General features: G+C 41.9%; 1 protein-coding gene across 1 annotated transcript in view; it reads left to right on the top strand.

Moving 5' to 3' along the window:
* The window catches only part of LOC148020222 (uncharacterized), a 76,007-nt gene that overhangs the window by 11,849 nt on the left and 38,065 nt on the right, over positions 1 to 26,093 (top strand). The window contains exons 5-6 of the mRNA XM_087700542.1: positions 15,452 to 15,532; positions 15,619 to 15,682. Coding sequence (XP_087556668.1) covers positions 15,452 to 15,532; positions 15,619 to 15,682 — 145 coding nt within the window. The remainder of the gene's footprint in view (positions 1 to 15,451; positions 15,533 to 15,618; positions 15,683 to 26,093) is intronic.

Below are 26,093 nucleotides of genomic sequence, written 5' to 3'. Positions count from 1 at the left end.
CTCTCTCTCTCTGTGGCGTGACGCTGGCGTGAGGGAGGCTGATGAGACTGACGTGACGCTGGCGTGACGAGATGGATGCTGACGCGACGGGTGTGATAGCGATTGGCGTGACACTTGTGTGACGGAGACTGACGAGACTGGCGTGACGGGCATGATAGGATGGATGTTGACGCGACGGGCGTGACGGGACGGATGCTGACGAGACAGGCGTGACGCTGGCATACATGTCTGACGTGCCTGGCGTGTCGAGGACGTGTCTAGCGTGTCGGGGACGCTTGTACTGACCATTGATAGACGTGCTGTGAGGACTTGACATGACGTACCTGGTGTGAGACAGACCTGTCGTTCGCAGTTTAGTGTTGCAGAGATGTACTGAATGCATTGACGCAGGCGTATTGTATGCAGTAATGTATTGACAGCAAGGTATTGACACAGACCTAGATGCCAATGTACTGAGATTGCAGACGTAATCAGATTGATATGTCACGAATGTACTCAGAATGACATGAATGTAGACCTGGGTGAATGTACTGATGCATTGGCTTGTGGACTAGGCAATGATGCATTGACTTTGATTTTGATCATGTCCTAGAGTATGCAGTAATACACTGATTGGGGCTACAATTTGTATTTCTGCAGTTACTGTAAACAGTGTGAAGGCATTTGGGCTCGTAAAAGATTACTAGGACTACAAAAATTTAGTGAGGGGTTAGGGAAACCTTGGAAATTTGCAGGAATCACAGAAATTGCTTTGATTTGACAGTACAAAGTACAAGTTGAGTGGCTTTGCACACAATGTGTGAGAGATGGATAATGTAGACAAATGCAAGTATTAAACCGCAGAAAATGAATATTTGGGAGATGAATCTGATCAAGAACTAACATAACCGTACATGGAAGCAATGTTCAACACCCCTTCTAAGAACACACGGTACAAGACGTATGGCCGTAGGGTGCCGTGATTGGACCGTCTCCCCAGCATATCATAGGCATGGAAAGACCTCACGCACCATGAATGAAAAGAAGTACGAAGAAATTCATCTCATGATTTGCTCTGAACTACGAATTATGAGACAAGAATTGGAGAAAGAAATACGAGAGTAGATCAAAGCCGAACTGATGGTAAATCAAAGGGCAGAAATGCAAGACATGCACATAAATATTAAGAATGACTTACAGGCACAAATGCTGTCCGAAATGCACACGCTAAAAACTGAAATGCTGAATGTTGTAGATGCCTACAAATCTGGAATCTTAGAATTGAGGGAAGAATTGAATACATTTAAGAAAAAAGAAATGAACGTGCAAGAAGAATTACAAAAAGAGAAAGAGGCTTTGAAGGCATGTGAAAGGGAGGTTCACTCATGGGCAGAAGTGGCAAAGACAACACAAAAGTAGATAGAAGAAGCCAGCCCATAGATTGAGGTAGTAAAAAAGAATAAGGGAACATTAGTGAACAAAACTGAAGTAATGAATGCTACCTTGGAAGAAGAGGCTAGGAGATGGGCTAGGGTTTTACATGTACGGGTAGTAGGATGGAAGGAGAAGAGCAGCCCACAAGAAGATGCTAAGACTGTAAACGCCCCGAACAATGTAGTATGCTTAACAATTATGATATTTGCTTGTTTTCGAGATTTAATATAAAAGAGAATGAACACTTAAAGCTGAAAATGAAAATTACTCACAAAATTACAGCCATGAAAATGTAAAAGTAATGGAGACAAGATTGAGGATTGAAGATGGGCAACCCCCCCCCCCCCCCTGAAGGAATGTATTTCTGCTCAACCCAAGTCCCTTAGGGAAGAGCTCAGTTACAATCAACCTGAGAGTGAGGAGAAGTAATTCTCACTCTCACAAGATCATGCAAAGATGTACAAACACACATGCATTATCTATTATACAATGATAAGAACTGATTTCTTTACAGTATGAGAGAAGAAAGAGGGGAAATCAGCCTTTCTCCATTGTTGATCAGCAGTACATGGATAGGGCTTGCTTCTTGTTGCTAAAATGGAAGAAAGAGCTCGAGAAGGAGGTACTGTAATGAATTTACAGGCTTGCTGTCCTGTAAAACAGCAGTGATAGAAAAGGGAATATGGAGGAATTTGATAATGGAGAAGTGGCCAGTTTCTGGCTATCTGTGGGTGCTGTACATGAGTTTACAGCAAAGAAAAATGATGCTGAATGAAGAAAAACGAGCTCTTATTTATAGGAGAGGGAAGAGCTAGTACAAAAGGGGAAAGTGGAGTAGCACAAGACAAGTGTCCAACCACATTTCATGAGATGTGACAAGTGGTGGGACACTTGGAAACTTGTGTGACAAGTGTCTTGACACTTGTCTCTTCTCTATGGCCTTCCTTTTTGGGCTGAACACTGTCAAGAATAGAAACAACCAAATTTAGTAAGCACAGTCAGAGTACAGAATTTACTATTTTTAGAATGACATCTCTATTTTTTAGGACTAGCATTTTTAGGCTAATTCGAGGCTCCTAAAATTTAGGGACCCCCCAATATGGGTGTCATATGAAAGCTTTTTCCGTGTACATCGCAAAAACGGTATCAAAATCTTCATGTGACTTTCCTATGCAAAGAAATGTGCATTTCAAGCTTTCAACCCACACATGCACATTGTACAAGCATTTCATAATCACGTCATCTTGTAGATTGTAATTGTCTGTTTTGGCGGATCTAGCCCACACTTCAAGGCATCAATCTTTTCTGTGTGCGAGTCTAACCCTGATATGCGTGAGTTCTGGTCATAGGTGCCCAATCGGGCCATATAGATGGAAGTGTGAACTATCTTTTCTCTAACCCACCGCGTGGATCCACCATAACCTGTGACCACTCATCAGTGGCCAGCTCCAATGCACTTTTCTTTATATCTAATTAGTGCAAAGGAAACAAATTTAATAAATCATTATATAGACAAATTAATGAAAAAGGATACAAATTCTGTTTCTATAGAGTTGTGACAACCCTCTGGCTTTTATTCAGCTGTTCTCAGCTGAAAAGCTTCTTGATATGGTTGAAGAATGTCTGGGTAATCCTTCATGAATTTTTAATCTACCCACTGTGCATTTGTTGTGGGTAGATTCTTGAATTTTAGTAAGAATTTTCGTGTCACAAGGCCACTTCTCGTGGTTCGATCCTTGTGAAACAAAATCTGTTCAGGTTCCAAGAGTTGCTCTGTTTCTTCAACTTCTGGGGGATCTTCAGTAATGGGTTCCTTTGGTTCTGGTCCTATGTAAGGTTTTAGCAAACTTACATGAAAAGCATTGTGTATTTTCCAATGAGCAGGAAGCTCAAGTCGATAAGAAACTTCATTTATTTTCTTAATCACTTTGAAGGGTCCAAAGTATCTACTGGAGAGCTTTGGAAAAGATGAATTTTGACCGGAACCTTGTTTGAGCTTGCTTTTATCAAACTTTAGCAAGACATATTGACCTTTTTCAAAAGCAAAGATCTTCTTCGTTTATCTGCTTGCTTCTTTTGTCGCTCTTGGGCAACTTTGATAGTGGCTCAAACTTGATCCATTGCTGTTTTTAAATCTGAAGCAAACTCATCAGCAACAAAAATCTTATCTTTAGTGCAAATAATTGGAGGAGGAATCACTTTACCCTGTACTATTTCATTTGGAGCTTTCCCTGTGGATGAGTGCACTGTATTGTTGTAAGCAAACTCCAATAATGGAAGATATTTCTCCCATTGTGACTTATGTTCACTAACATAAGCTTTCAACATATCCAAAAGAGTGAGATTCATCATCTCTATTTGGCCGTCAGTTTGAGGATAAAAAGCTGAGGAGAACTTTAAAGTGCTTTCCAAATTCTCAAATAAAGCACGCCAAAAGTTACTTGTGAATTTGGAGTCTCTATCTGAAATGATCTTAGAAGGCATACCATGTAATCTCAAGATATGTTGAATAAAAAGTCTTGCAGCTTGTGCGGATTTCAATGTTTTATGACATGGAATAAAATGTGATTACTTGCTGAATCGATTAATTATGACCCAAATCATATCATGACCTTGAGGTGTTCTTGGAATACCTGAGATGAAATCCATTGTGATAGATTCCCATGGATCTTTGGGCACTGGAAGAGGTTGCAACAATCTTGGAGTCTTCTGCCTATCATACTTGGATTTTTGGCATACTAGACAAGCCTCAATGAAGTTATGTGTATCTCTTCGTAATGTTGGCCAATAAAAGTAGCGCTCAATTGCACTTAGAGTGGCTGCCCTCCCTCTATGCCCTGCATAAGGGGGTTCATGACTTTCTTTAAGCACCTTTTGTCGAACAGGAAGAGTGACACAAAGGCGATTGTTCATGAGAAGGTAACCGTCTTTGATGGAATAATCTGGATGAGAACCTCCTTGCTATAAATTTGACCAAATTGTTGCAAAGTCAGTATCTTCATTGTTTGAAAATCTTCATGATGAGCCACCGTAATAGTTGCAATGCGAGGCACTCTAGAAAGTGCATCAGCAACTACATTTTGTTTCCCTGGAGTGCACATAATTTGAAAATGAAACATAGACAAGAAATTTTTCCATCTTGCATGTTTCTCTTGCAAATGCTTTTGAGTCTTGAAATACTTCAAGCTCTGATGATCAGTTTTAATAGGGAATTCATTGCCTAAAAGATAATGTTTCCATATCTTCAAAGCATGAACCACTGCTAAGAGCTCCTTTTCATAAATGTCATACCTTTTCTCCACATCATTTAGACGGCGGTTTTCAAAGGCTATGGCATGGCCTTCTTGATTTAGCACTGCACCAATACAATCACCGCAAGCATCTGCTTCTATCACAAATGGTTTTACCAAATCTGGAATGATAAGAACAGGTCCAGAAGTAAAAGCTGTTTTCAGCCTTGTGAAGGCTGCTTTCTCTTTTTCTTTCCATTGGAAAGAGGTTTTCTTTTTTGTAAGGTCATGAAGTGGAGAAGCTATATGTGCAAAATGCTTGATGAAGCAGCGGTAATAAGAGCATAAGCCAAGAAACGATCGCACCTCATGTACATCATGAAGATGAGGCAATTCTTGGATTATCTTGATCTTTTCAGGATCCATCTGAATCCCTTCAGAAGAGATGACATGCCCAAGGTAATTTATTTTATGCATGAAAAATTCACTCTTTTTACCATTTACCAAGAGTTGATTTTGTTGAAGTAATTGTAGAACAATCTCCAAGTGCTGATGATGCTCCTCTTCATTCTTGCTAAAGACAAGAATATCATCAAAGAAAGTACCGACATATTGTTGATGCTCTCTAAAGATACGCTCCATCATTCGATTAAAGGTGGCTGGTGCATTGGTTAATCCGAAAGGAACCACCAAGAATTCATAAAGACCGTATGAAGTGCGGAAAGCAGTTTTGTGTACATCTTGTGGTATTATCCTAATTTGATGATAACCACTCTTTAGATCAATGCGGCTGAAAACCTTTGAGCCTCCTAGACGATCCAAAATGTCGTCAATTCTGGGAATAGGAAACCGATTCTTCACAGTGATTTTGTTGAGGGCTCGATAATCAATGCACATCCTGAATGTGCCATCTTTCTTTTGAACAAGAAGAACTGGTGAACAAAATGGTGAGCTACTTGGCCTAATTAGCCCACGGTTGAGTAGGTCTTCCACTTGCTTTCTGATTTCTTCTTGTTGAGGACGGCTCACACGGTATGGTGCTATATTAGGAGGAGAACTGCCCGGAATAATATCAATATGATGGTCTTCTAGCCTTTCTGGGGAAAGCTGATAAGGAAGATCTTCCGAAAAACAATCTTTATACTTTTCCAAGAGCTGAAGTCGCTCTTGGTTTTCAGCATTCATATTATCTTTTACATCAGTGACATAAAGCAAACAACATTGAACACAATCCTTAATTGCTCTAGAGACTTGCATATGGCTTACCATAGGTATGGTGTCTCCAGAAACTCCAGCTTGGATCTCGTACTTCTTGCCTTTGTTGGTGAGTTCTACCTTCTTTTTCTAAGAGAAGATGGTTGAATCTACTCTATGATTCTAGGGCATGCCAAGAATCACATCGCAACCATCAAGGTCTCCGATACAGAAGATATCTTCGTCACTGTAGACTTGAATTTGAAACTTGAGCTTGCCAATGTAGGGTATCATAGTCTTCACTGTGTCACCTTCATTGGCATTTAAAGCTTGGCGAACTTCTGCCGGAGTGTCCATCTCTTCATTCTTTAATCCAAGCTCTTTAGCTAACTGCAAGGAAATGACATTTTCATTCGCCCCAAGATCTATCAAGAATAGTGCTTGCTTACCTTGCAACTGTCCCCAAGCTTTCAATAATTTGCGCATCTCTGGAGTGTGAGTTGTGTTTGCAACTACATCACTGATAGTATCGATTTTCACTGGCGACTTAGGCTTGTTGTCAGAAACCTTGCTTTGTCCTTTGTTTGGACATTGCTTCGCTATGTCGCCTGTTTGTCCACATTTAAAGCACTTCCCTTCTTTCATGAAGCGCTGCTTTTCTTCTTCGGAAAGTTGCTTTGCTTGTGGGTATAGATTGAAGCGAAATTGAGGAGCATGAGGAGGTGCATAGGGCTTCATCTTCTTTTGATTTGATGGCTGCTGTTTTTGCCGCTGTTTTTGTCCTTCATTTGGGGCTGAATACTCCTCATCATCAGCTACTCTCTTCTTATCATTTTTTTGGAATGATTTGTTGCCATTGTGCTCCATTTCCCATGTCTCAGCATGGTCCATGAGTTCCCTGAGACTAGAACAATGATAATGATTAAGAGCATACGAAGTTTAAAATGCAAACCTCCTTGAAACTTCCTAAGCTTTTCCGAATTGTTGATCTTCTTGAAATGTTGGACCTTCAAAAGTAGCTCCCAAAATCTCTTGGTATAGTCACCAAGTGACTCATTTTTCCTTTGCCAAAGTCGATCCCATTTCATTTCTACATCTCTTTTGAAATGAACAGGAAGAAATTGGCTTTGTATCATGCGAACAAAGGACCGCTATGATTTTGGGGCAGCATGATTATATTCCAACCCCGTCCACCAAGTATGGGCTAAATCGGTCAAATGTAAAGTTGCAAACTTAATCTTTTCTTTTTCTTTATACTTGTCACGACCATACAAAATTTGAAATTGACGAATAAACTTCAGAAGAAGATTAGGATTTCGGGAACCATCATACATACTGAACTTGATCTTCTTTTCAAGTTGAGATAGTGACTTAGTCTTCTTCTTCTTCTTATGCCTTCGTCCATGCCCGGATCTTGAGGTTGAAGATAATAAAGTGCTTGATCGGGATGAAGATGGAGACGAGGGTGAAGAATGTCGACGCCCTTGACGATGATGAGGTCTTCCATGAGAAGGGTGCGACTATTCGTCACTAGAAGAGGATCCATCAGAGTAGGTGCCAGATGACTTTGAAGAAGAGGATGAGCTTCGACGCGATCTCTTTCTTTGTCTTTAACTCTGCCTCTTAGAAGTAGTTGGACTTCTTGATCGGCTCATTTCATTGGTATGGCTTTGTCTCCTTGAAGCAGATGGGCTTCTTTCCTTAAATTCTTTGGGATTCTCAGCTTTTTCTAGTTTGAGAAGTTGCTCACGAATTTGCTGATTCTCCTCTCTAAGACTTTGAATGGCTTGAAGGATAGCACTCGATGAATGGCTTGAAGGATAGCACTCGACTGATCCATTGAGACTCTAAGAAAAATATGCTCAAGCACTCAATGCAAGGGCTGAAAACAAACAAACTTATAATTGTAAGCACTACCAGTGTTGGGGTGAGGACCGAGCCAAAGCTCTGATACCACTGTAAACGCCCCGAACAACGTAGTATGCTTAACAATTATGATATTCGCTTGTTTTCGAGATTTAATATAAAAGAGAATGAACACTTAAAGCTGAAAATGAAAATTACTCACAAAATTACAGCCATGAAAATGTAAAAGTAATGGAGACAAGATTGAGGGTTGAAGATGGGCAACCCCCCCCGGAAGGAATGTATTTCTGCTCAACCCAAGTCCCTTAGGGAAGAGCTCAGTTACAATCAACCTGAGAGTGAGGAGAAGTAATTCTCACTCTCACAAGATCATGCAAAGATGTACAAACACACATGCATTATCTATTATGCAATGATAAGAACTGATTTCTTTACAGTATGAGAGAAGAAAGAGGGGAAATCAGCCTTTCTCCATCGTTGATCAGCAGTACATGGATAGGGCTTGCTTCTTGTTGCTAAAATGGAAGAAAGAGCTCGAGAAGGAGGTGCTGTAATGAATTTACAGGCTTGTTGTCTTGTAAAACAGCAGTGATAGAAGAGGGAATATGGAGGAATTTGATAATGGAGAAGTGGGGGATGATGATGGGGATGGATGGGGCCAATTTTTGGCTATCTGTGGGTGTTGTACATGAGTTTACAGCAAAGAAAAATGATGCTGAATGAAGAAAAACGAGCTCTTATTTATAGGAGAGGGAAGAGCTAGTACAAAAGGGGAAAGTGGAGTAGCACAAGACAAGTGTCCAGCCACATGTCATGAGATGTGACAAGTGGTGGGACACTTGGAAACTTGTGTGACAAGTGTCTTGACACGTGTCTCTTCTCTATGGCCTTCCTTTTTGGGCTGAATACTGTCAAGAATAGAAACAACCAAATTTAGTAAGCACAGTCAGAGTGCAGAATTTATTATTTTTAGAATGACATTCCTATTTTTTAGGACTAGCATTTTTAGGCTAATTCGAGGCTCCTAAAATTTAGGGATCTCCTAAAATTTAGGGACCCCCCAATATGGGTGTCATATGAAAGCTTTTTTCGTGTACATCGCAAAAACGGTATCAAAATCTTCATGTGACTTTCCTATGCAAAGAAATGTGCATTTCAAGCTTTCAGTGCACACATGCACATTGTACAAGCATTTCATGATCATGCCATCTTGTTGATTGTAACTGTCTGTTCTGGCGGATCTAGCCCACACTTCAGGGCATCAATCCTTTCTGTGTGCGAGTCTAACCCTGATATGCGTGAGTTCTGGTCATAGGTGCCCAATCGGGCCATATAGATGAAAATGTGAACTATCTTTTCTCTAACCCACTGCGTGGGTCCACCATAACCTGTGACCACTCATCAATGGCCAGCTCCAATGCACTTTTCTTTATATCTAATTAGTGCAAAGGAAACAAATTTAATAAATCATTATATAGACAAATTAATGAAAAAGGATACAAATTCTGTTTCTATAGAGTTGTGACAAAGACACTTGTTGACAAAATTGGGGCTTTTGACGTATCTATCATCAATGCTTGGAGAGTGGGGAAAGAGGACTCTAAGTCCAAGGCTCTAATTCTTCACTTTGGAGACATAGAGAAAAAAAAGGCCTTCCTCTCCAAGAGGAGAGCCCTCAAGGGTGAGAAGATTTATTTGGATGAGGACCTTACCCCAACACAAATAGCGCATTGCAGAGAACACATGCCCAAGGTTTTGGAGGCTCGCAAAGAGGGAAAGTGGGCTGTTTATAGGGATGGATGAGTCATCATCACTAACAAAAAGACTTCATGATGGTACGAGGCCTATGAGACACTTCAGATGTCAATATGGAATTGTAATGGAGCCCTACGCTTGGATGCTGGTTACTTTGAAGATAGCTTCCGAAACATAGATATAGCAATGTACACAGAAACACACCAATGTAAAGGCAGCCGACTACCAGACGTGCGGGGATACAGGTGGGAAAGTGCATTTCGTTCAGCAGTTAGAAAACTAGGAAGCACTAGGGGTTCTGGAGGTGTGGCCATACTATACCGGGAAGACCTCAAAGGGATAGTGTAAGTAATGAAAAGAGATGATGATGCACGATATTTATGGATTAGGATACATGCAGGAAGACCACGGGATATATTCATCGCAATATGCTACTTTCCTCCTGCAAATTCTACCTATGCCACACGAGATGGATCTCCCTTTGATGTACTTTATGAGGATATCATGAGATATGCAAGCATTGGGGACATATTATTAGTAGGAGATTTCAATGCACGCATCGGAGATAGACAGAGTGACTTTTATATGGATGATAATGCTATGTTCTAAGAGATCGACATAGATGAAATAGGCCTACGCAGGAGAGCCCAGGATAAAGAAGTGACTACCTATGGAACAGACCTATTGACTTTGGGAAGTGCACATAGACTAGCCATCTTTAATGATCTGCCACAATGGCCAGGATCTGACAATTTGACATGTTGGAATCACAAAGGAGGGGCAAGTACTGTGGACTACTTGATAGGCTCACCAGCATTGATACCAGACATCCAAAGCAGATCATGCTATTTTGACACTCATGCTCTCTTGTATACATATGAAACATGAAACACCATGCCTCCCTAAACATCCTAAATACTACTTTACAAAAGACACTTCACACATCTACAGTGGTTCTTTACAGACCAGTTTACATACATTGGACTTGAGTAGATCGTTGGAAGAATGTACAAAGGATTTAGCATAGGCCATACATGGATCAGCCATATATGCATTCCCACACACCTTGCTCTGATGTAGATCCACACGATCTAGTACTCCCCAAAATAACTGGTATGATGATGAATGTAGTGTCACCCGAGCTCGCCTACAGAGGGAAGTGGAGCTAGGCACTCAGACACATCGCCAAGTAAAGATGTTCTTCAAATACCTTGTGCGGAAGAAGAAATGAGACTACTTAGCGAAAGCAGAAGCAGAGATATATCAGCTATTTTTGGGGCGGGATAGCAAAAACGCATGGAAGATGTTCCATGAAAGACAGCTCCTATACAGATTACATCACCAGATGCGTGGCTTGACTATGGGAGACCACTGTATAACCTGCCAGGACAGCCACCTATGCAACCCCCACAAGCTTGTAGACCAACACAGCGGTCATGTAATAAGGTAGCTTCGTTATTTCAATATAACTCTGACCAAAAACAAATGTAAACAAAGGGTGAAGAGAAAAGGTCAGTTTCTTCACATGGAAAATGGTTTGGAATGCAATTTATAGATTATAAAATGGAAGGGCACATGATGAAGATGGACTAGTAGCAGAACATTTCTCACATGCTTGTGATATATTAGCACCCATATTAGCACATATGTTCAATAGAGCAGTATGTGAACGTTTCCCTATGAGTTGGTTAGACAATACTATAATTCCGCTATTTAAAAGTGGTGATTCCCTGATTCCTAGCAACTACAGGACTATCATGATCGGTCATACTTTGGCCAAGATATATGGATCTATATTGGAGTATGAACTCAGTGAGTGGGCTGAAATGCAAGGTAAGAGAGCACAAGGACAGACATGTTTTGGATGAGGATATACCATGTTGGACCATATTCTGAACACTTAGAGCCATTATTGAGGAGGATCGAACCCGAGACAAGAGGATCTATTGTTGCTTTGTAGACTTTCGCAAAGCTTTTGATACAGTGCCTCGTACACGTATCATGCAGAGATTGCAGGACATTGGAGTACCAGAGGGTATACGATGGGGTGTCTATGCATTATATGAGGCAGTGACAGGTCATGTACGAGCACCTGGGGGGACTATCAGAGAGGATTGGTAGTACCATAGGAGTGAAACAAGGATGTCCACTTTCACCCACATTGTTTGGTCTATACATAGATGAAGTGTCTGATTATATAGATCGAGGAGGAGGAGCTGGAGCCAGCCTGGCAAGGGTGCTGATATCGATATTACTTTATGTAGATGATATTGTTCTCATTTCAGATTCACCGGAGGGATTGTAGTGCCATCTGGATGCTTTGCACATCTTCTGTAGAGATAAAGATCTCACAATGAACCTTGGGAAGACCAAAACCATGGTTTTCAATACTTTAGCAGCATGGGTGACTAGATCTATGTACTAGTTCACATTTGGGGGAGACATATTGGAGCATGTGAGGGAATATGTCTATTTGGGAGTCACCTTCTCTGGCCCACGTTTTTCGTTGAGAGGGGCATCAGAGGCACGTCTGGCACGTGGATACGCAGCACTAGGGGCACTCGAGAGTCAATGTGCTCACATATAGTTCTAGGAGCTCCGCACCAAACTCTGGTTGTTTGACACCCTAGTCACACCTACATTACTATATGGAGCAGAGGTATGGGTTGCAGCTTGTACCATAGGCGTCTTAACGCACTCACTGATCAGATTGGAATAGAGAGGGATTATTATGATGGTTGGGATAGCGTGGAAAGGCCATTGATCATGATGATAGCATGCATGATTAGGAGTAAGCCCTCCACCCCACATCCCATTGTCAAAGCAGAGCTAGGGGCAACACCTACAGTTATGCAGGCACTCTTCAAGGCAGTGACCTTTTGGCACAAACTATGGGAACTTCCACGCCATAGATACTCTAGATTGATACTAACCTCATCTAGACAACTAGCAGTTGGAGGCGAGAACTGTTGGTTTTCATAGATGACTATTTGGATGAGCCTACATGTTTTGGATATTAACTGTCTTTCACCTTTGGACTATAGCCTTGACTGCCCTACACTTTCTCTTAGCTGATCAGAGTTGAACCAGGTGATCAAAGCTGATATCTTGAGGATTGAGACAGCAAGGATATGTATCCATCTACCACTCCCTCTAGCATCGAGGATGGAGTTCTATAGGAGTCATTTCTTGTCTCTCTGATGATGGTTTCACTATTCGGCTAGCATATATGGACACCCATCTCTCCCATAGCTTATGGATTGCTACCGAACAGATTCTCATCTCCTCACATAGGCTTCAGATGGAGACAGGCAAATGGACAAATACCCTAGCAGAGGATAGGACTTGCCAGCTTTGTGGTCGAGAGCGTGAGACGGAGGAGCACTACATATATAGATGCATAGTATACTATGACATACGAGGACGGTACCACTGCCTCTTCTGTGATGGATTTGGAGCCCTTCATCGCGTCATGGAGTACGAGGACCAGAGATGCCTAGGTCTTTTCCTCCTAGAGCTCGAGAGGCACCGAATTGCACTATTGCGAGACAGGAGGCCAGCTCACCCAGAGGGACACACACAGAGATCAGTGACAGACTTTTTCTACAGAGCCGACCCTACTGACACTACCAACCTAGCAGAGACAGAGCCACCCCGCCAGACACCTTACAGGCCACACCGTGGTGTCACATTGGATAGAGCCACTTCCCTTTATCGATCAGGACGACCCCGTCTACCAAGTCTACGTCTGAAGAGGCCACACCATAGTCAGATTAGAGCCATTATCACGAGACGCCGCAGACTCACCACCAGGCATATCAGTGAAGCAGCTAGGGACCGCATCATAGCTGAGATCATGTGCAGATCTTGAGATTAGCTACAGCCCATAGTCCCCACCACACTTTTGTACATGATTCTATCAGATGTGGTTCTCCCTTCCTTTCCTTTTCTTTTCTATCGATGGAACAACACTACACATGGTTCAACCCTAGTATAGTTCCATCATATAGTTATTTTCAGTATTGTTTCATAGGCCACCCACCTATTTGTAATGTTATCTTTACCTTACTGATGAGATGACATTAGACATGGATGTACTTTGGATTTTGTCTCATAGGCCACATTGGCCTTATGTAGATGTTAATATATCTTTCTTTCTTCTTTCTCTCTCTATCTTTTGATTTTCATGGGGATAATTGGCCGAGTTGGTAATGTTTAAAGTACTGTTATTAATTTTGAGATGCTTTAATCTTGTCGATAACGTTTGATTAAGTTATTAATCAAATGTTAAGCTATGCCGATTGGTTTTTGTTGGTGAGTTGGTGCGAGTACCTGATTTAATGGCAGACAACAAGCTTTCAATTCGATGTAGACCTTGATTCGACGCACTTCTCGATCCAAGCTTTCAATCCCATACTCCCATGTAGCATTCAATTGGCTAGAAACCTAGTGTATCATGCGTGGACGAAACACATAGTGTTTCATTACCATTTCATTTGGGAGCGGGTTCTAGGCTTTAGCAGGTGATATTGACTTGGTTTATGTCAGCACAGAGGATCAAGTTGCTAACATTTTCACCAAGACCTTGGGAGTGAGTTCACGAGCTCATGTTGAGCTCAAAGGGAAGTCTTGAGATGTCGAGCTCCACATGAGTTGGCATCCATTATGCACCTTGGTGATGTAGCATGATATTATTCACTTGCATGTTAGGTGGCCGACATGAGGATACACTAGTGATACTACAGTTGGACTATACCCACGTAGTCCACCCTTGGTTATGGCACACTTATTGTGCCACCTCTTCTTTCCTTAGTGGGTTCACACCTAGTGACCGCGTGTATATACGTTGTGTAACTTTCATATTAGTTTTTTTAATCATGTTGTAGACTTAGTTCTTTTGCGTGGAAGAAGAACAAGATTTCAGCCCTCTCTCTCTCTCTCTTTGTTCTCAAGTTTCCATTGCATATGTGTGTGTGCTCTTGGGTTCTTCACCTTTCTCCCCTCTTGTTTGGTTTCAAGAGCAACATAGCTCCTAAAGTCCTCATATGAATTAGAAGAAGGCTCACAAGCAGATGTATACAAAGAAGACAAGGAATGACATGTTTGCTAATAGCCTCAAGGAAGCTAGTGAACTACAATAGGTCATGGCTTTCCTTCTAGGTTTCTCAGCTTTTAAACAAGCTTTGATTCCGAGCAAGGATTAATTTAGAGTATTGAAGCAAGCAAATGGATCACAACAAGAAGCCTAAACCTTGGTAGAGTTATCAAAGGTCTATATGCTAAAACTTGGCCTAGTGTTGGGTAGTGATATAGGCAAAATTTGGGAATAACTCTCAATCTTGATTGGCTTGAGGGTGAGGGTTATACTCACAAGAAAAAGGGGCTTACTAAACTGCACCTTCCCTTCTTCTCTATATCTTGAAGATCATCAATAAAATATGTTCAATTATTAGCTTACTAGAGATATTTTATCCTTAACCTGTTACTTTGTTTCAATTGTGTTGGTTCTCCAACACTCATGATCGAGTGGTTCTTACAAGTCAAGGACATTCAAATATCACCAAAATCAATCAAATTAGCCATCATTTAGTCTACTGAACTTTCTAGCAGCAGTTGATGTGTTCATGTACATCACATATGAATGCTGGTCCTTACTGCAATTCGACATCATATGACTAAGACACTTACTAGATTTCTAATGAAGCCTCCTGTTGAGTACCCAAGATCATGAGTTGTGTGGATTTTTTCTTTTGAATATTCTTGTGACGTTCTATTATTCTGGTCTTCAAGATTTTTCTATTGAGGTGGCACTATAATGCTTGAAGATGCTGAATTCATATGCTGCAGCGTAAGCCTTCCCAGAGGCACTAGTACAAAGTGTACAGCATTTTAGTTCAAATTTGGCTATTTTTGGAGATGTGCTACCATGGGACTGAATACTAAGAGGTTTAACAGATGCACTTTTTAATGTTTTTATTGATCTCTGTTTTCAGGTGGCTGCTGATTTTCATGGGGTTATATGTGGTGGCCTATTAACAGCACCTTTGAAGCCCACTAGTAAAAGAAAGTATCAGGTACTATGAGGTTTTGAGTTTGGGGTTAAGATTAATTACATATATGTATGGTTTGAGTCATTCGATTGTTGCCTTTTCAACATCAGGGAAGCAATGACACATTTGTTTTCACTAATGTCTCTGGAAAACCCCAAATATTTAAGGCTACAGGTATTTGCTTAAAACTCTCAAACCAGACATACAAGTTGTACTTGAAAAAGTCACACTAGTATTGAGAATATCAGCTCCATATTTTCCCCATTTCCATGTCTGGCACTTTGTCTTGAACTTGTAGTCTAGTGAGATTATGCATGCTGCATGTGTCTATATTCATACATGTGTACATTCGTTTGAGCATTTGTCAAATGGTTGTGTTTGTGCCCATTGTTGTGTGTTGGGTTTTGTTTCGTCCTTCAGTCTTAGAGAGAATGCTTAGGCACAAGCTTATCATTATTGGTGATTCCCATGCATGCTTCTTGAGAATGTTGTGGTCTTGCTTGCACCTTTCTACAAAAGGGAATAATTTATCCCTTTTTATCACCACAAACTCTCAAATCTCATGAATCACATGGAAAGCAAGTACAAAAAATGCCCAATATGTCTGCATGTTGACCTAATTCAAATATCGAGAAATCATCCTATTCATCTATCATAAACAAATCAAACTCTCCAAGATCAAAATAAATTGTATGCATAGAGTTAGGATCCCTCTATAAAAGGTACTAAAAACATAACATTTCCTCTAAAGCCTTATTGTTGAAGGAACCAACATTGAATCCCTACTAATCATCTCATCCATGAGACAAAGACCATTGGTCAAGTCATACTCATTTAGTAAAAAACAGTCATATCAACCTTCAACATATCCTCACACTTAGTCAGGGAGTGTCCTTGCGACCTTAGAAAAAGAGAATAAAAGTTCAAAATAAGTAGATCAGATTGATCTTCCACAGCAACTTCAAGAAACACCATCCAAGCACGACCCCAACTTATAACGTGCATCTAATAAATAATTGCGACAAAAGGAAAAACTAGTGCAGGTCTTCATCATCCATGAAAGTTCACAATCTGCAGCTGTTCATTGTGAAGAACTTGGTGAACCAGCTGTGCTGACTAGCAATGGCTGTTTAGTGTCAGGCTAGGCCAATGTGGTTTCTGTTGGACCAGCATGTGTTTCATGCAGGACATATATGCAGGGTTTGCTAAGACTCTAATTGAGTGGTATGACTTGTGAGAGGGCAAACTGTTGTATGCCAAGTATCAATGAGCATTGAACAAGTAAATTAAGGCCTAAAATTATCTCAATTCTCTGGTCTAATTAAACTTTAAAAATTGTGAGACTGCAGTGATGCACAAGTGTTTGCATGGACTAATCGTAGATGCTGAACACGGAGAGAAGAGAGAGAGAAAGAGACAGAAGAACACTGATAATGCTTAACACTGAAAGCTGAATAATCAGGGCAGAATGAATAGAGAGGGCTGTGTGCATATGATGGCAGCTGGAAACCTCACAAAACTGCATACAAGACTGATTGATGGTGACCAGTATGGGGCCTAAAATGGCCAAAATTGGGGGCTGGAAGATGTGCAGTTGGCCAGCAAAAAGCTGGTCTGACTGGCAGGCCTGGTTGGACCTGCCACGTGGCAGGCTGATTGGTCTTGCCCCATGGGGCATACCTACTGCTCGCGATCCTGCCCTGCCCGCAATCTGCCCTGCCCAGTGTCCCTGTTGTGTGCCGTCCTGGCTGGCCATGATGGTGCTGCCCTGCCAGAAACTAATGTTCGCCCTGCCATGTTCCCCATCCTGCCTGCCTGCTTGTCCAAGAGGTGTTGATTGCTAACACTCCCTCTTAGGTTCTGGAAGCAGGATAAGGCTTAGGGATCTGGAGTGCTATTTGAGAACGACCTGAGGAAGAGCCTTGGTGAAGAGGTCTGCCAAGTTGTCTTCAATCTTGCAGTACTCCAGTTAATGGTACGATCCAAGATCTTCTCTCCGATGTAGTGGTACTACAGCTTGATGTGCTTTGTTAGTGTGTGAACGGTGACCGAGTTTCCATGCAAGAGCTACGCAACTCTCATTGTTACATAGGAGAGTGGTAGCTTGGGTCTTAGGTAGCCAAGCTCTCCCATTATCCACCAAAGCCACACGTTCTCACTTGTGGTAGAAGATGCTGCTCGATACTCGACCTTCGTAGAAGATATGGGAATTGTTGGTTGCTTCTTGCTGCTCCATGAAATAGGACCTGAACTAAGTAGAAAGCAGAAACATATTGTTGATCATTGAAGATAGCCCAATCAGAATTTGACCATCCCTGTAACACCAAGTTGGTATCTCTTGAATTTGTGGGATAGAAGATACCAAGGTCTGGTGTTCTCGTAAGAAAATGGAGAATCCTCAAGGCAGCTTACCAATGAGTTTTCTTGGGCTCACTCATCAACACTGCAAGCAAACCAACCGGAAAATAGAGATTGATCTTGGTGTCAAGTAGCCAAATGAGGGATCCGATCATGTGCCAATAGCTGGAGGCATCAATAGTTGGTGAATCTACATGGACTGAAGCCTTCTATAGGAATGGAGGTGGGATGACATGTTTTCATCTCAAAGGTGATTAGAAGCTCCTGCACGTATTGCCTATTGTGAGATCCCTCTCACGTTCTACTATACCTTGTGACCTAAGAAGAAATATAAAGACCCATGTGGGTCATCTAAAACTTCTCATTAAGGGCATCCTTTGTTTGCTTTGATCATGTAGGCATGGTCACTTGTTGGTATCAAGTCGTCCACATATACCATGAACTCATATGACTCCAAGATTGTTATGTCCTTGGACATCGAGATGGGCGCTAGTAGCATTGGTCATAGTGGTGATGGAGTGACTTAGTGCGAATGTACTAAGGAGACTTCAGGTTTAGCGCAATGGATTCCTATTTATAGGACTCAATGCCCTATTGTGCACATTCACCGTGTGATCACTAGTCTTGAACTCTTGGCCCATTGACTGATGCATTCGTACACGGAGATGGTGTGGGTTTGTGGTATGTGACACCAATCCTTGGAATGTGGTCATGACCCGGAGTGTTGCTAGCGCCCAACCTTGGGGGTGAGCTCGTTTGGCTCTATGATTGGGAGGTGAGTTTGATATCCAGTCCCTTTATTGTGAGTTTGGTTTGCATCATGTCTTGTGTAGGTTGGATCCTAGGGGAATGTTTCATTGGTATCAGAGTGTTAATCTGCAATTGGATGTGAGATCTGATGATGTGCACAAAACTACTTTTGCTCACAAATCACAATGGTTTGTGCTTGACACGTACATCTTTATCTCGTTAAGAGTAGTATAGAACATTGTTAGCAAGAGAGGTGTGCATGGGAGGATACGTGTTGCAGGTGGTGGGTACAAAAGCAAGGTATGTTTCTTATTTTGTACTCATGCTGGGGTTTTGTATTGGGGCGATGCTTGTGTGTAATGATTTTCAATGGTTCTAACAATTGGAGTCCAGGGAGCTGCCACTCCAAGGCTATGGTAGACCCACACAAGAAGTTGAAACCTTGTGGCCTGGATAACCATAAGAATGTTAATTAACAATAATTTTTATTCAATATTTAATGCTAGCATTAATTTTAATGTTAATGCAACACTAAATATTGGTACCATTTCACACATAATGTTTATGCTAGTGTTATAATTAATTTTAATGCTAATGTTATGTTTATTGTTAGAGTGAACTTCATTATTAATGAATGGTGAAGTCGTGGAGAGAGAGAAACAAACATATTGTGTAGAGAGAAACAGTTGTGGATTGAGAACAGCAAGTAATATTTGTGGAGAGAGAGATGTCGTGACAAGGAAGAAGAGAGAGACCATGTTTCTACCATCCCTCTGTCTACAATTCAGACAGATGAATTGTTTTGCAAGCGGGCAAGATGGAGTGGAAGAGAGTCCTAGTAGGATAGTGTATTTGTCTATCGTGATGGATGGGACAATTGTAAGCTCATGATTCGGGCACAGGTGTCATTTTGGACTGTTGGGTCCACGATCCGACACGGATGTCACTTTGTCCGGAGTGCTAATCCACGGACTAGACAAGGTGGAGGTAGTCATTAGTTGAGGGGGAGGGAATGTTTGACTTTTGCTAGGTGTGTTGGGGAGTGTCAAGTCCCTTCCTAGTGTTTGAATGTGAAAGGCAGGTCATTTCTAAGACATGCATGGTTTTGGTCACGTATAGATTTCTTTTTTGAAAATAATAAAGAACCTACTACACTTTATAACTTTCCTTTCAAGAAATTTGAGTAATACACTTGAACCCACTATCCGACCAAAGCTGCCTCTTGCCTAAATAAAAAAAGGAGGTTCGAATTTTGCATTAAATGTGGATTGTTTTTCAATCTTGTGACTGCTTCTCTTATAATTTCCTCTCCTCTCTCGTGCTCCTTGATCTTCAAATTATCACCTCTCTCTCTCTCCCAAATCTTCTTTTTTCTCTCTTCTCTTTTCTCTTACCGATACCATGACTTCTCATGGGGTGTCTGCTTTTGATGCACCCGTTGCCATTGAACCTCAACACATGGAGGATGCCTGTTCATCGAACTTGATCACACCAATGAGCAATATCCAAAGCTTTTTCTTTTTTCAAATCGATGGAGATTTGTCACTTGTGGCAATTCTCCAAGCTCAAATTAAAGAAATGTAATGATAGTTGGCCGAGCTTCACACTCTTTATTTTCCATTTGTGCCTGGTAGCCTACAGCCATGAGGACGTTGCCTCTTTAGCTCCAACATGATCGCTTTAAAGGAGAAAAGAAGGAATGTGATGAGACGAACAACGATTCATGGTTGACCAAATTGATGGTATACTTTGATTTGTATCGGTTCGATGACGCTTAGCACATTGGGTAAAAACAATCATGTTACAGGGGAAGGTATATGTTTGGTGGGTGGGGCTACGCCTCAAGTTGGTAACATGGGCTGATTTTCAATCAATTTTTTGAAAACTTTTCGTGACCAATGATTGAATTGAAAATTTTTGAATATTATTTGAACTTGATATAGGAAAAAGGAGCTTGGATGTGTATTCAATAGAGCTTAAATATTTGTTGCACAAAACAAAGGCCTTGGACGATCCTCTAACACTGCTTTGTATGCAATACCTTTTCAGATTGTCACCAGACCTACTAGAATGAGATGCTTTGTAATCCGCTTCATTTGCTCGAGGATGTTTACAGATATACGAATAATTTTGATAATACTTTGGGCTGCAAGTAGGGGCAGCTAGTTGACAAGGGGGTCCCATCAAGCTGCCTCTTTCTTTAAGTCAAAGAAGTCAACTATCCTACCATCAACTCGTTAGTTGTCTTTGGAGTTGCATAAGAAGGATGGTAAGTGGGAGTGAGGATCGCAAAGGGCCCTTGCTTTGCTTGCCATCAGATGAATAATTTTCGTGGTGATTGAGAGTGCCCTTAGAACAAGAAAACAAAGTCTATTTCTAAGACTTCAATAAATAATCTTGATGCTCTAGGTATATCTTTAAAATTTTATTCAAAGATTGTTTTGTTAATGCCAGTAATAGTAATAGTAGTTCCATTAATAAAACAATTTTTAGTTCACATGATCTTTTAAGATCACTGGGCATATAAATGGCGAAAATGTTACATTTTTATTTGATAATGGTTCTACTCATAATTTTATTTCTTCTCGCATGTGCAGAGACTTGTCAGAGTGCAGCGGTGTGGAAGCATAGGACAAAGATTGAGAGAGAGTGAACATAGAGAGAGAGAGAGAGAGAGAGAGAGAGAGAGAGAGAGAGAGAGAGAGAGAGAGAGTATATTAACGTCTCTAAAAGGCCAATGTGGCCTATGAGACCAAAGCAATACATACAATGATGGTGTGTTTCTTATCTGAAACGAGAAAAGATGAAAAACATGCCTATAAGACTGAAAAAATGAAATAGTGTCCTATAAAAGGGAAACATGTCAATGATCTAAAAGTGAAAGTAGAAAAAGCAAAACTCTCCACCAATGAGATGTTTGTCCTCTAAGGAGGTGTATCTCTGCATGGCAGAGGCGTCTCGGCATCTGTCTCCTGTGGTGCTCAATGATGGCTTTAATTTGTCTGTGGTGTGGATGTCTAGGCCTTCGTCCGGGTGGACGTGGGCGCCTAGACCGGCTAAGTGCCACTGCTCTATCCAAAGGGACACCTACAGAAGATGAGGTCCAATGATGATGTACTCCTGTAGACAGTGTGGCAGTAGTAGTGGTATCTGCCATACTCTGTCGTGTATCAGTGAAAAAGTCAGTGACTGCTCTCTGTCTATGTGAGCCGAGCTGTGGGGGCCTCCTACTCCGTAGAATTGTTGCTCTGCGCCTCTGGAGCTCCAAGAGGAAGAATCCCAAGCATCTCTGATCGTTAAACTGCATGATCCGTCTCAGGGGTCCAAAACCCTCTCGAAATAGACAGTGGTATCTACCTCGTATATCATAATATAGAGTGCATCGGCAGATGTAGTGTTCCTCTTTCTCTGGCTCTCTATCGCATAGTGGGCATATGCGTTCCTCTGTCTGTATACCCTCCCATATGCCTGTCTCAATTCTCAGGTGGTGGGATGAGGTGCGGATCTGACCAATAACTGTGCGTAGTCCATGAGGCAGCTGTGTGTCCATGTAATTGGGTCGGGTGATGAAACCATCCTCAGATACCTGAAGTGGGTCTGGTAGTGTGCCATCCTCGTGCCATGGGGGGAGGGGGGTCGGATCCAGGTCTTCTCCGTATCTAACTTCAGTATGTCTGCTCTGATCACATGGTTTAGCTCTGATCGGCTTAGGTCAAGTGTAGGGCAATCCAGGCTATAGTGAAAGGGGGGGTAGTCTGTCAATCTGCAGCCCATGTAGACTCATCCATGTACTCATCTAAGCATACCAACAATGTCTGTCACCATCTGTTGCTAGCTGTCTAGAAGAGGCCAGGGCTAGCAATGGGTATCTATCTTGGGGGAGCTCCCATAGTCTATGTATGAAAGTCACTGCAGGCCAGGGCTAGCAATGGGTATCTATCTTGGGGGAGCTCCCATAGTCTATGTATGAAAGTCACTTCTTGGACCAAGGCCTCAGCCCATGCTCCCAACTCAGCTCTAATAATCTCATGTGGGGTCGAGCTCTTCGCTCGTATCATACGTGAGATCATCATGACCAGTGGTCTTTCCATATGCTCCCACCCGTCATAGTATTCCTTCTCTGGTCAATCCTGGTCTCCCAAAGGCTGTCTCCTCGTGTGAAAGAGACTCGGACCCCAAATAGCTGCCCCATATAGGAGTGTGGGTGTAACTAGGTTGTCAAAAAGCCACAATTTGGTGCGCGGCTCATGAAATTGTATGTGAGCACATTGCCTCTCCAATGCACCTAAGGCTGCATATGCTTTTGTCAAACGAGCCTTTGATGTCTCTCTCCAAGAGAACTGTGGTCCCTTCAATGTGACCCCCAAATAGACATACTGCCTAACCATCTCCACTGGCTCTCCATCAAAAGTAAACTGGTGCTCAGCTCTTGTCACCCAAGCAGCTGAAGTGTTAAATACCATAACTTTAGTTTTCCCAAGGTTCACCTTAAGATCTCTATCGCTGCAAAAAGCTGATAATGCATCCAAGCGTCTATTTAGTCCCTCAGGTGAGTCAGATATAAGTACAATATCGTCGGCATAAAGTAGTAATGGTATCAGCACCCCAGCTAGGCTGGCTCCAGCTCCACCAGTTCTGTCCACATATTCTGAAATTTCATCTATGTACAACCCAAACAGTGTCGGTGAAAGTGGACAGCCTTGTTTCACCCCAATGGTGCTATTGATTGTATTTGAGATGCCCTCAGGTGTTCGTACTCTGCCCGTCACTGTCTTATACAAGGCATAGATACTCCACTGTATCTCTACAGGCACATCAATGTTTTGCATTCTTCTCATGAGTCTAGCACATGGCACTGTGTCAAAGGTCTTGCGAAAGTCCACAAAACAGCAATAGATCTTTTTCTTGAATGCCTTGCCTTCTTCGATGATTGCCCTCAATGTAAAGATATGGTCTAGAGTTGTATATCCCCTCCTGAAGCCAGCCTGGCCTTTTGATCTCAGGCCATGTATCTCGGCCCATTCACTCAATGCTTGTTCCACGATAGAGCCATATATTTTGGCCAGCATGTGTCCAAGCATGATAGTTCGATAGTTACTAGGTAGCGCGGAGTCTCCACTCTTAAAAGAGCGGCACAATAATATGGTGTGACCAACTAGTTGGAAATCCCTCACAAACTGCCCTATTAAAGATGTGAGCCAGCGTTGGTGTCAAGATATCACAAGCATGCGCGAAATGTTCAGCTACTAAACCATCACGATCTTGGGCTTTTCCATTTTTCAGTTTCCATATGGCATTCCTCACTTTTTTTTCTGTGAAAAATCTGCAATTTGCTGGTCTTGAGGTTGAGGGGAGTGGCATAGGCTCTTGGCCAGGAACATCATAGAGTGTACAAGCATATCCATGCCAACCATCCGGTCTAGTAATCTGTAAGGGTGACTGGTTCTCATGCATCTTTTTCCATGCTCTCTTGCTGTCCTGTCCCAAGAACATGGAATACATTTCTGTTTCTAGTTTGCTCAGGTATTCTCGCTTCTTTTTGCGTACCAATCATCTAAAGAGTGTTCGGGCATGCTTATGTGTACATATGCCAAGTGCCACCTCTCGCTGAAAACGTGCTCGTGTCTCTCTGCACTCATCATCATACCAGCCATTCTGTGGGGCATTACCTCGTGGAGGTTTATCTGACGGTGTAGTGTGTGGGAAAGTGTAGGCTGCTGAAGTGTGTATTATCTCGGCCAATTGTCCTGTAAACTCATCCAGAGAGGCCTGTGTGTCTAGCTCCCTCAATGCATCTCGCACAGTAGTGCTGTATATGTGTGAGGTCGCTTCCACAAAATCATAGCGTGGTAATTTTGGTATGTGTGGCTGTGCTTCATTTATATGCCCATATTGCATTGTGAAAGCTAGAATAGCATGGTCTGCTGCTAATCCAATTGGTCTGCCTGAGATTTCAAAGCTTTTTATGTCATGTAGCAAGTTGGGTGATCCAATCAAATAGTCCACTGTGCTTGACCCTTTCTTGTTATTCCAACATGTGAAACCATTAGATCTTGGCCGCTGTGGCAGCCCGTTAAGGATGGCCAAACCATGTGCACTTTCCAATGCCAGTAGGTGTGTTCCATATTCTGTTCTCTCTCTATCTTGGGCTGATCTAACTAATCCCACTTCATCTAATGCAATATCTCTGAACATCTCATCACTAGTGTCAAAGAAAGCAGATTGGTTGCATGCATTAAAGTCTCATGCTAGTAGAACATCCCCCATTCTCATAAATCTCATTATGTCCTCATATAGTGGTGTATACGGGGATGACTCTTTAGGGGCAAACTTAGAGTATGCAGGGGGAAAGTAGCATATGGCAATATACATGTCTTGAGTTCTACTTGTACGTAACCTGATCCACATGTATCTTGCCTCTACATCTCTATGTACCACTTGGACTGTATCTCGGAGCTCTTCTCTAAATAGAATTGCCACACCTCCTGATCCTGTCGTCCCTCTAGGCCGCCTAGGCTGAGGGCGATATACACTTTTCCATCTATATCCATATACATCAGGTAGACGGCTGTCTTTACATTGATGTGTCTCAGTATACATAGCAATGTCTATCCCTTTGAAAGTATCCTCAAAATAACCTGCATCTGTCTTAAGGAAGCCATTGCAATTCCACAGTGTGAGCTTCAGGGTCTCATAGACCGCGCACCGTCATGCTGTCCTTTTCTCTGTGATGATGACTCTTTCATCTCTGTAGACAGCCCATTTACCTGCTTTCCGTGCCTCTAGAACACGTGGCATATTTTCCCTCCTGTGGGCTATCTGGGCTGGGGTGAGATCTTCATCTAGGTAGATCTTTTCTCCTTTGAGAGCGATCCTCTTGGAGAGGAAGGCTCTCTTCTATTCCAAGTCTCCAAACTTCAAGATGAGGACTTTTGTTTTTGTGTCAGCTTTCCCGACTCGCTAAGCCTCAATGATGGGTACATATGTAGCCCCAATTTTGGTGGCAAGAGCTGTAGCATCTTCAATTGGGGAGCTTTTCTCATCTAGTCCAACCACTCTTACGTGGAGTGCGCGTGCCCGTCTTTTTGCCTCTTCTTCCAAGGTGGCATTCATAACTTCCACTTTGTTGCCATGCATTCCTTTGTTCTTTTTTTTCACATCTATTCATTTTGCATTTTCTTTGACAGTATTCTCAACATTCTCCATTTTCTTTTGGGTGCCTTCCACCACACTTGCATAGGTGTGCATATCCTTTTTTAAAACATCCATTTCTTTTTGTAGTTCCGGTGTGATTTGTGGTTCCTTTTGTCGTCCAGTTTCTTTTTGCATTCCTCTAGTTCTTCTTGTAGATTAGAGATCATTGAGTCTTTCTCTGCTATGTGTGCATCCAATGTTTGTTGCATCTCCTTTTTTAGTTCTTCCATCATTTCAGCTCGAACCCGCTCTTGTATATCATTTTCCATTTCCTTCCTCATGA

The sequence above is a fragment of the Lygodium microphyllum genome, chromosome 19, assembly GCF_053477565.2.
Source record: "Lygodium microphyllum isolate KBCC chromosome 19, Lygodium_microphyllum_v1.1.10, whole genome shotgun sequence".
Taxonomy (NCBI): domain Eukaryota; kingdom Viridiplantae; phylum Streptophyta; class Polypodiopsida; order Schizaeales; family Lygodiaceae; genus Lygodium; species Lygodium microphyllum.
This window is presented reverse-complemented; position numbering and strand designations above follow the sequence as displayed.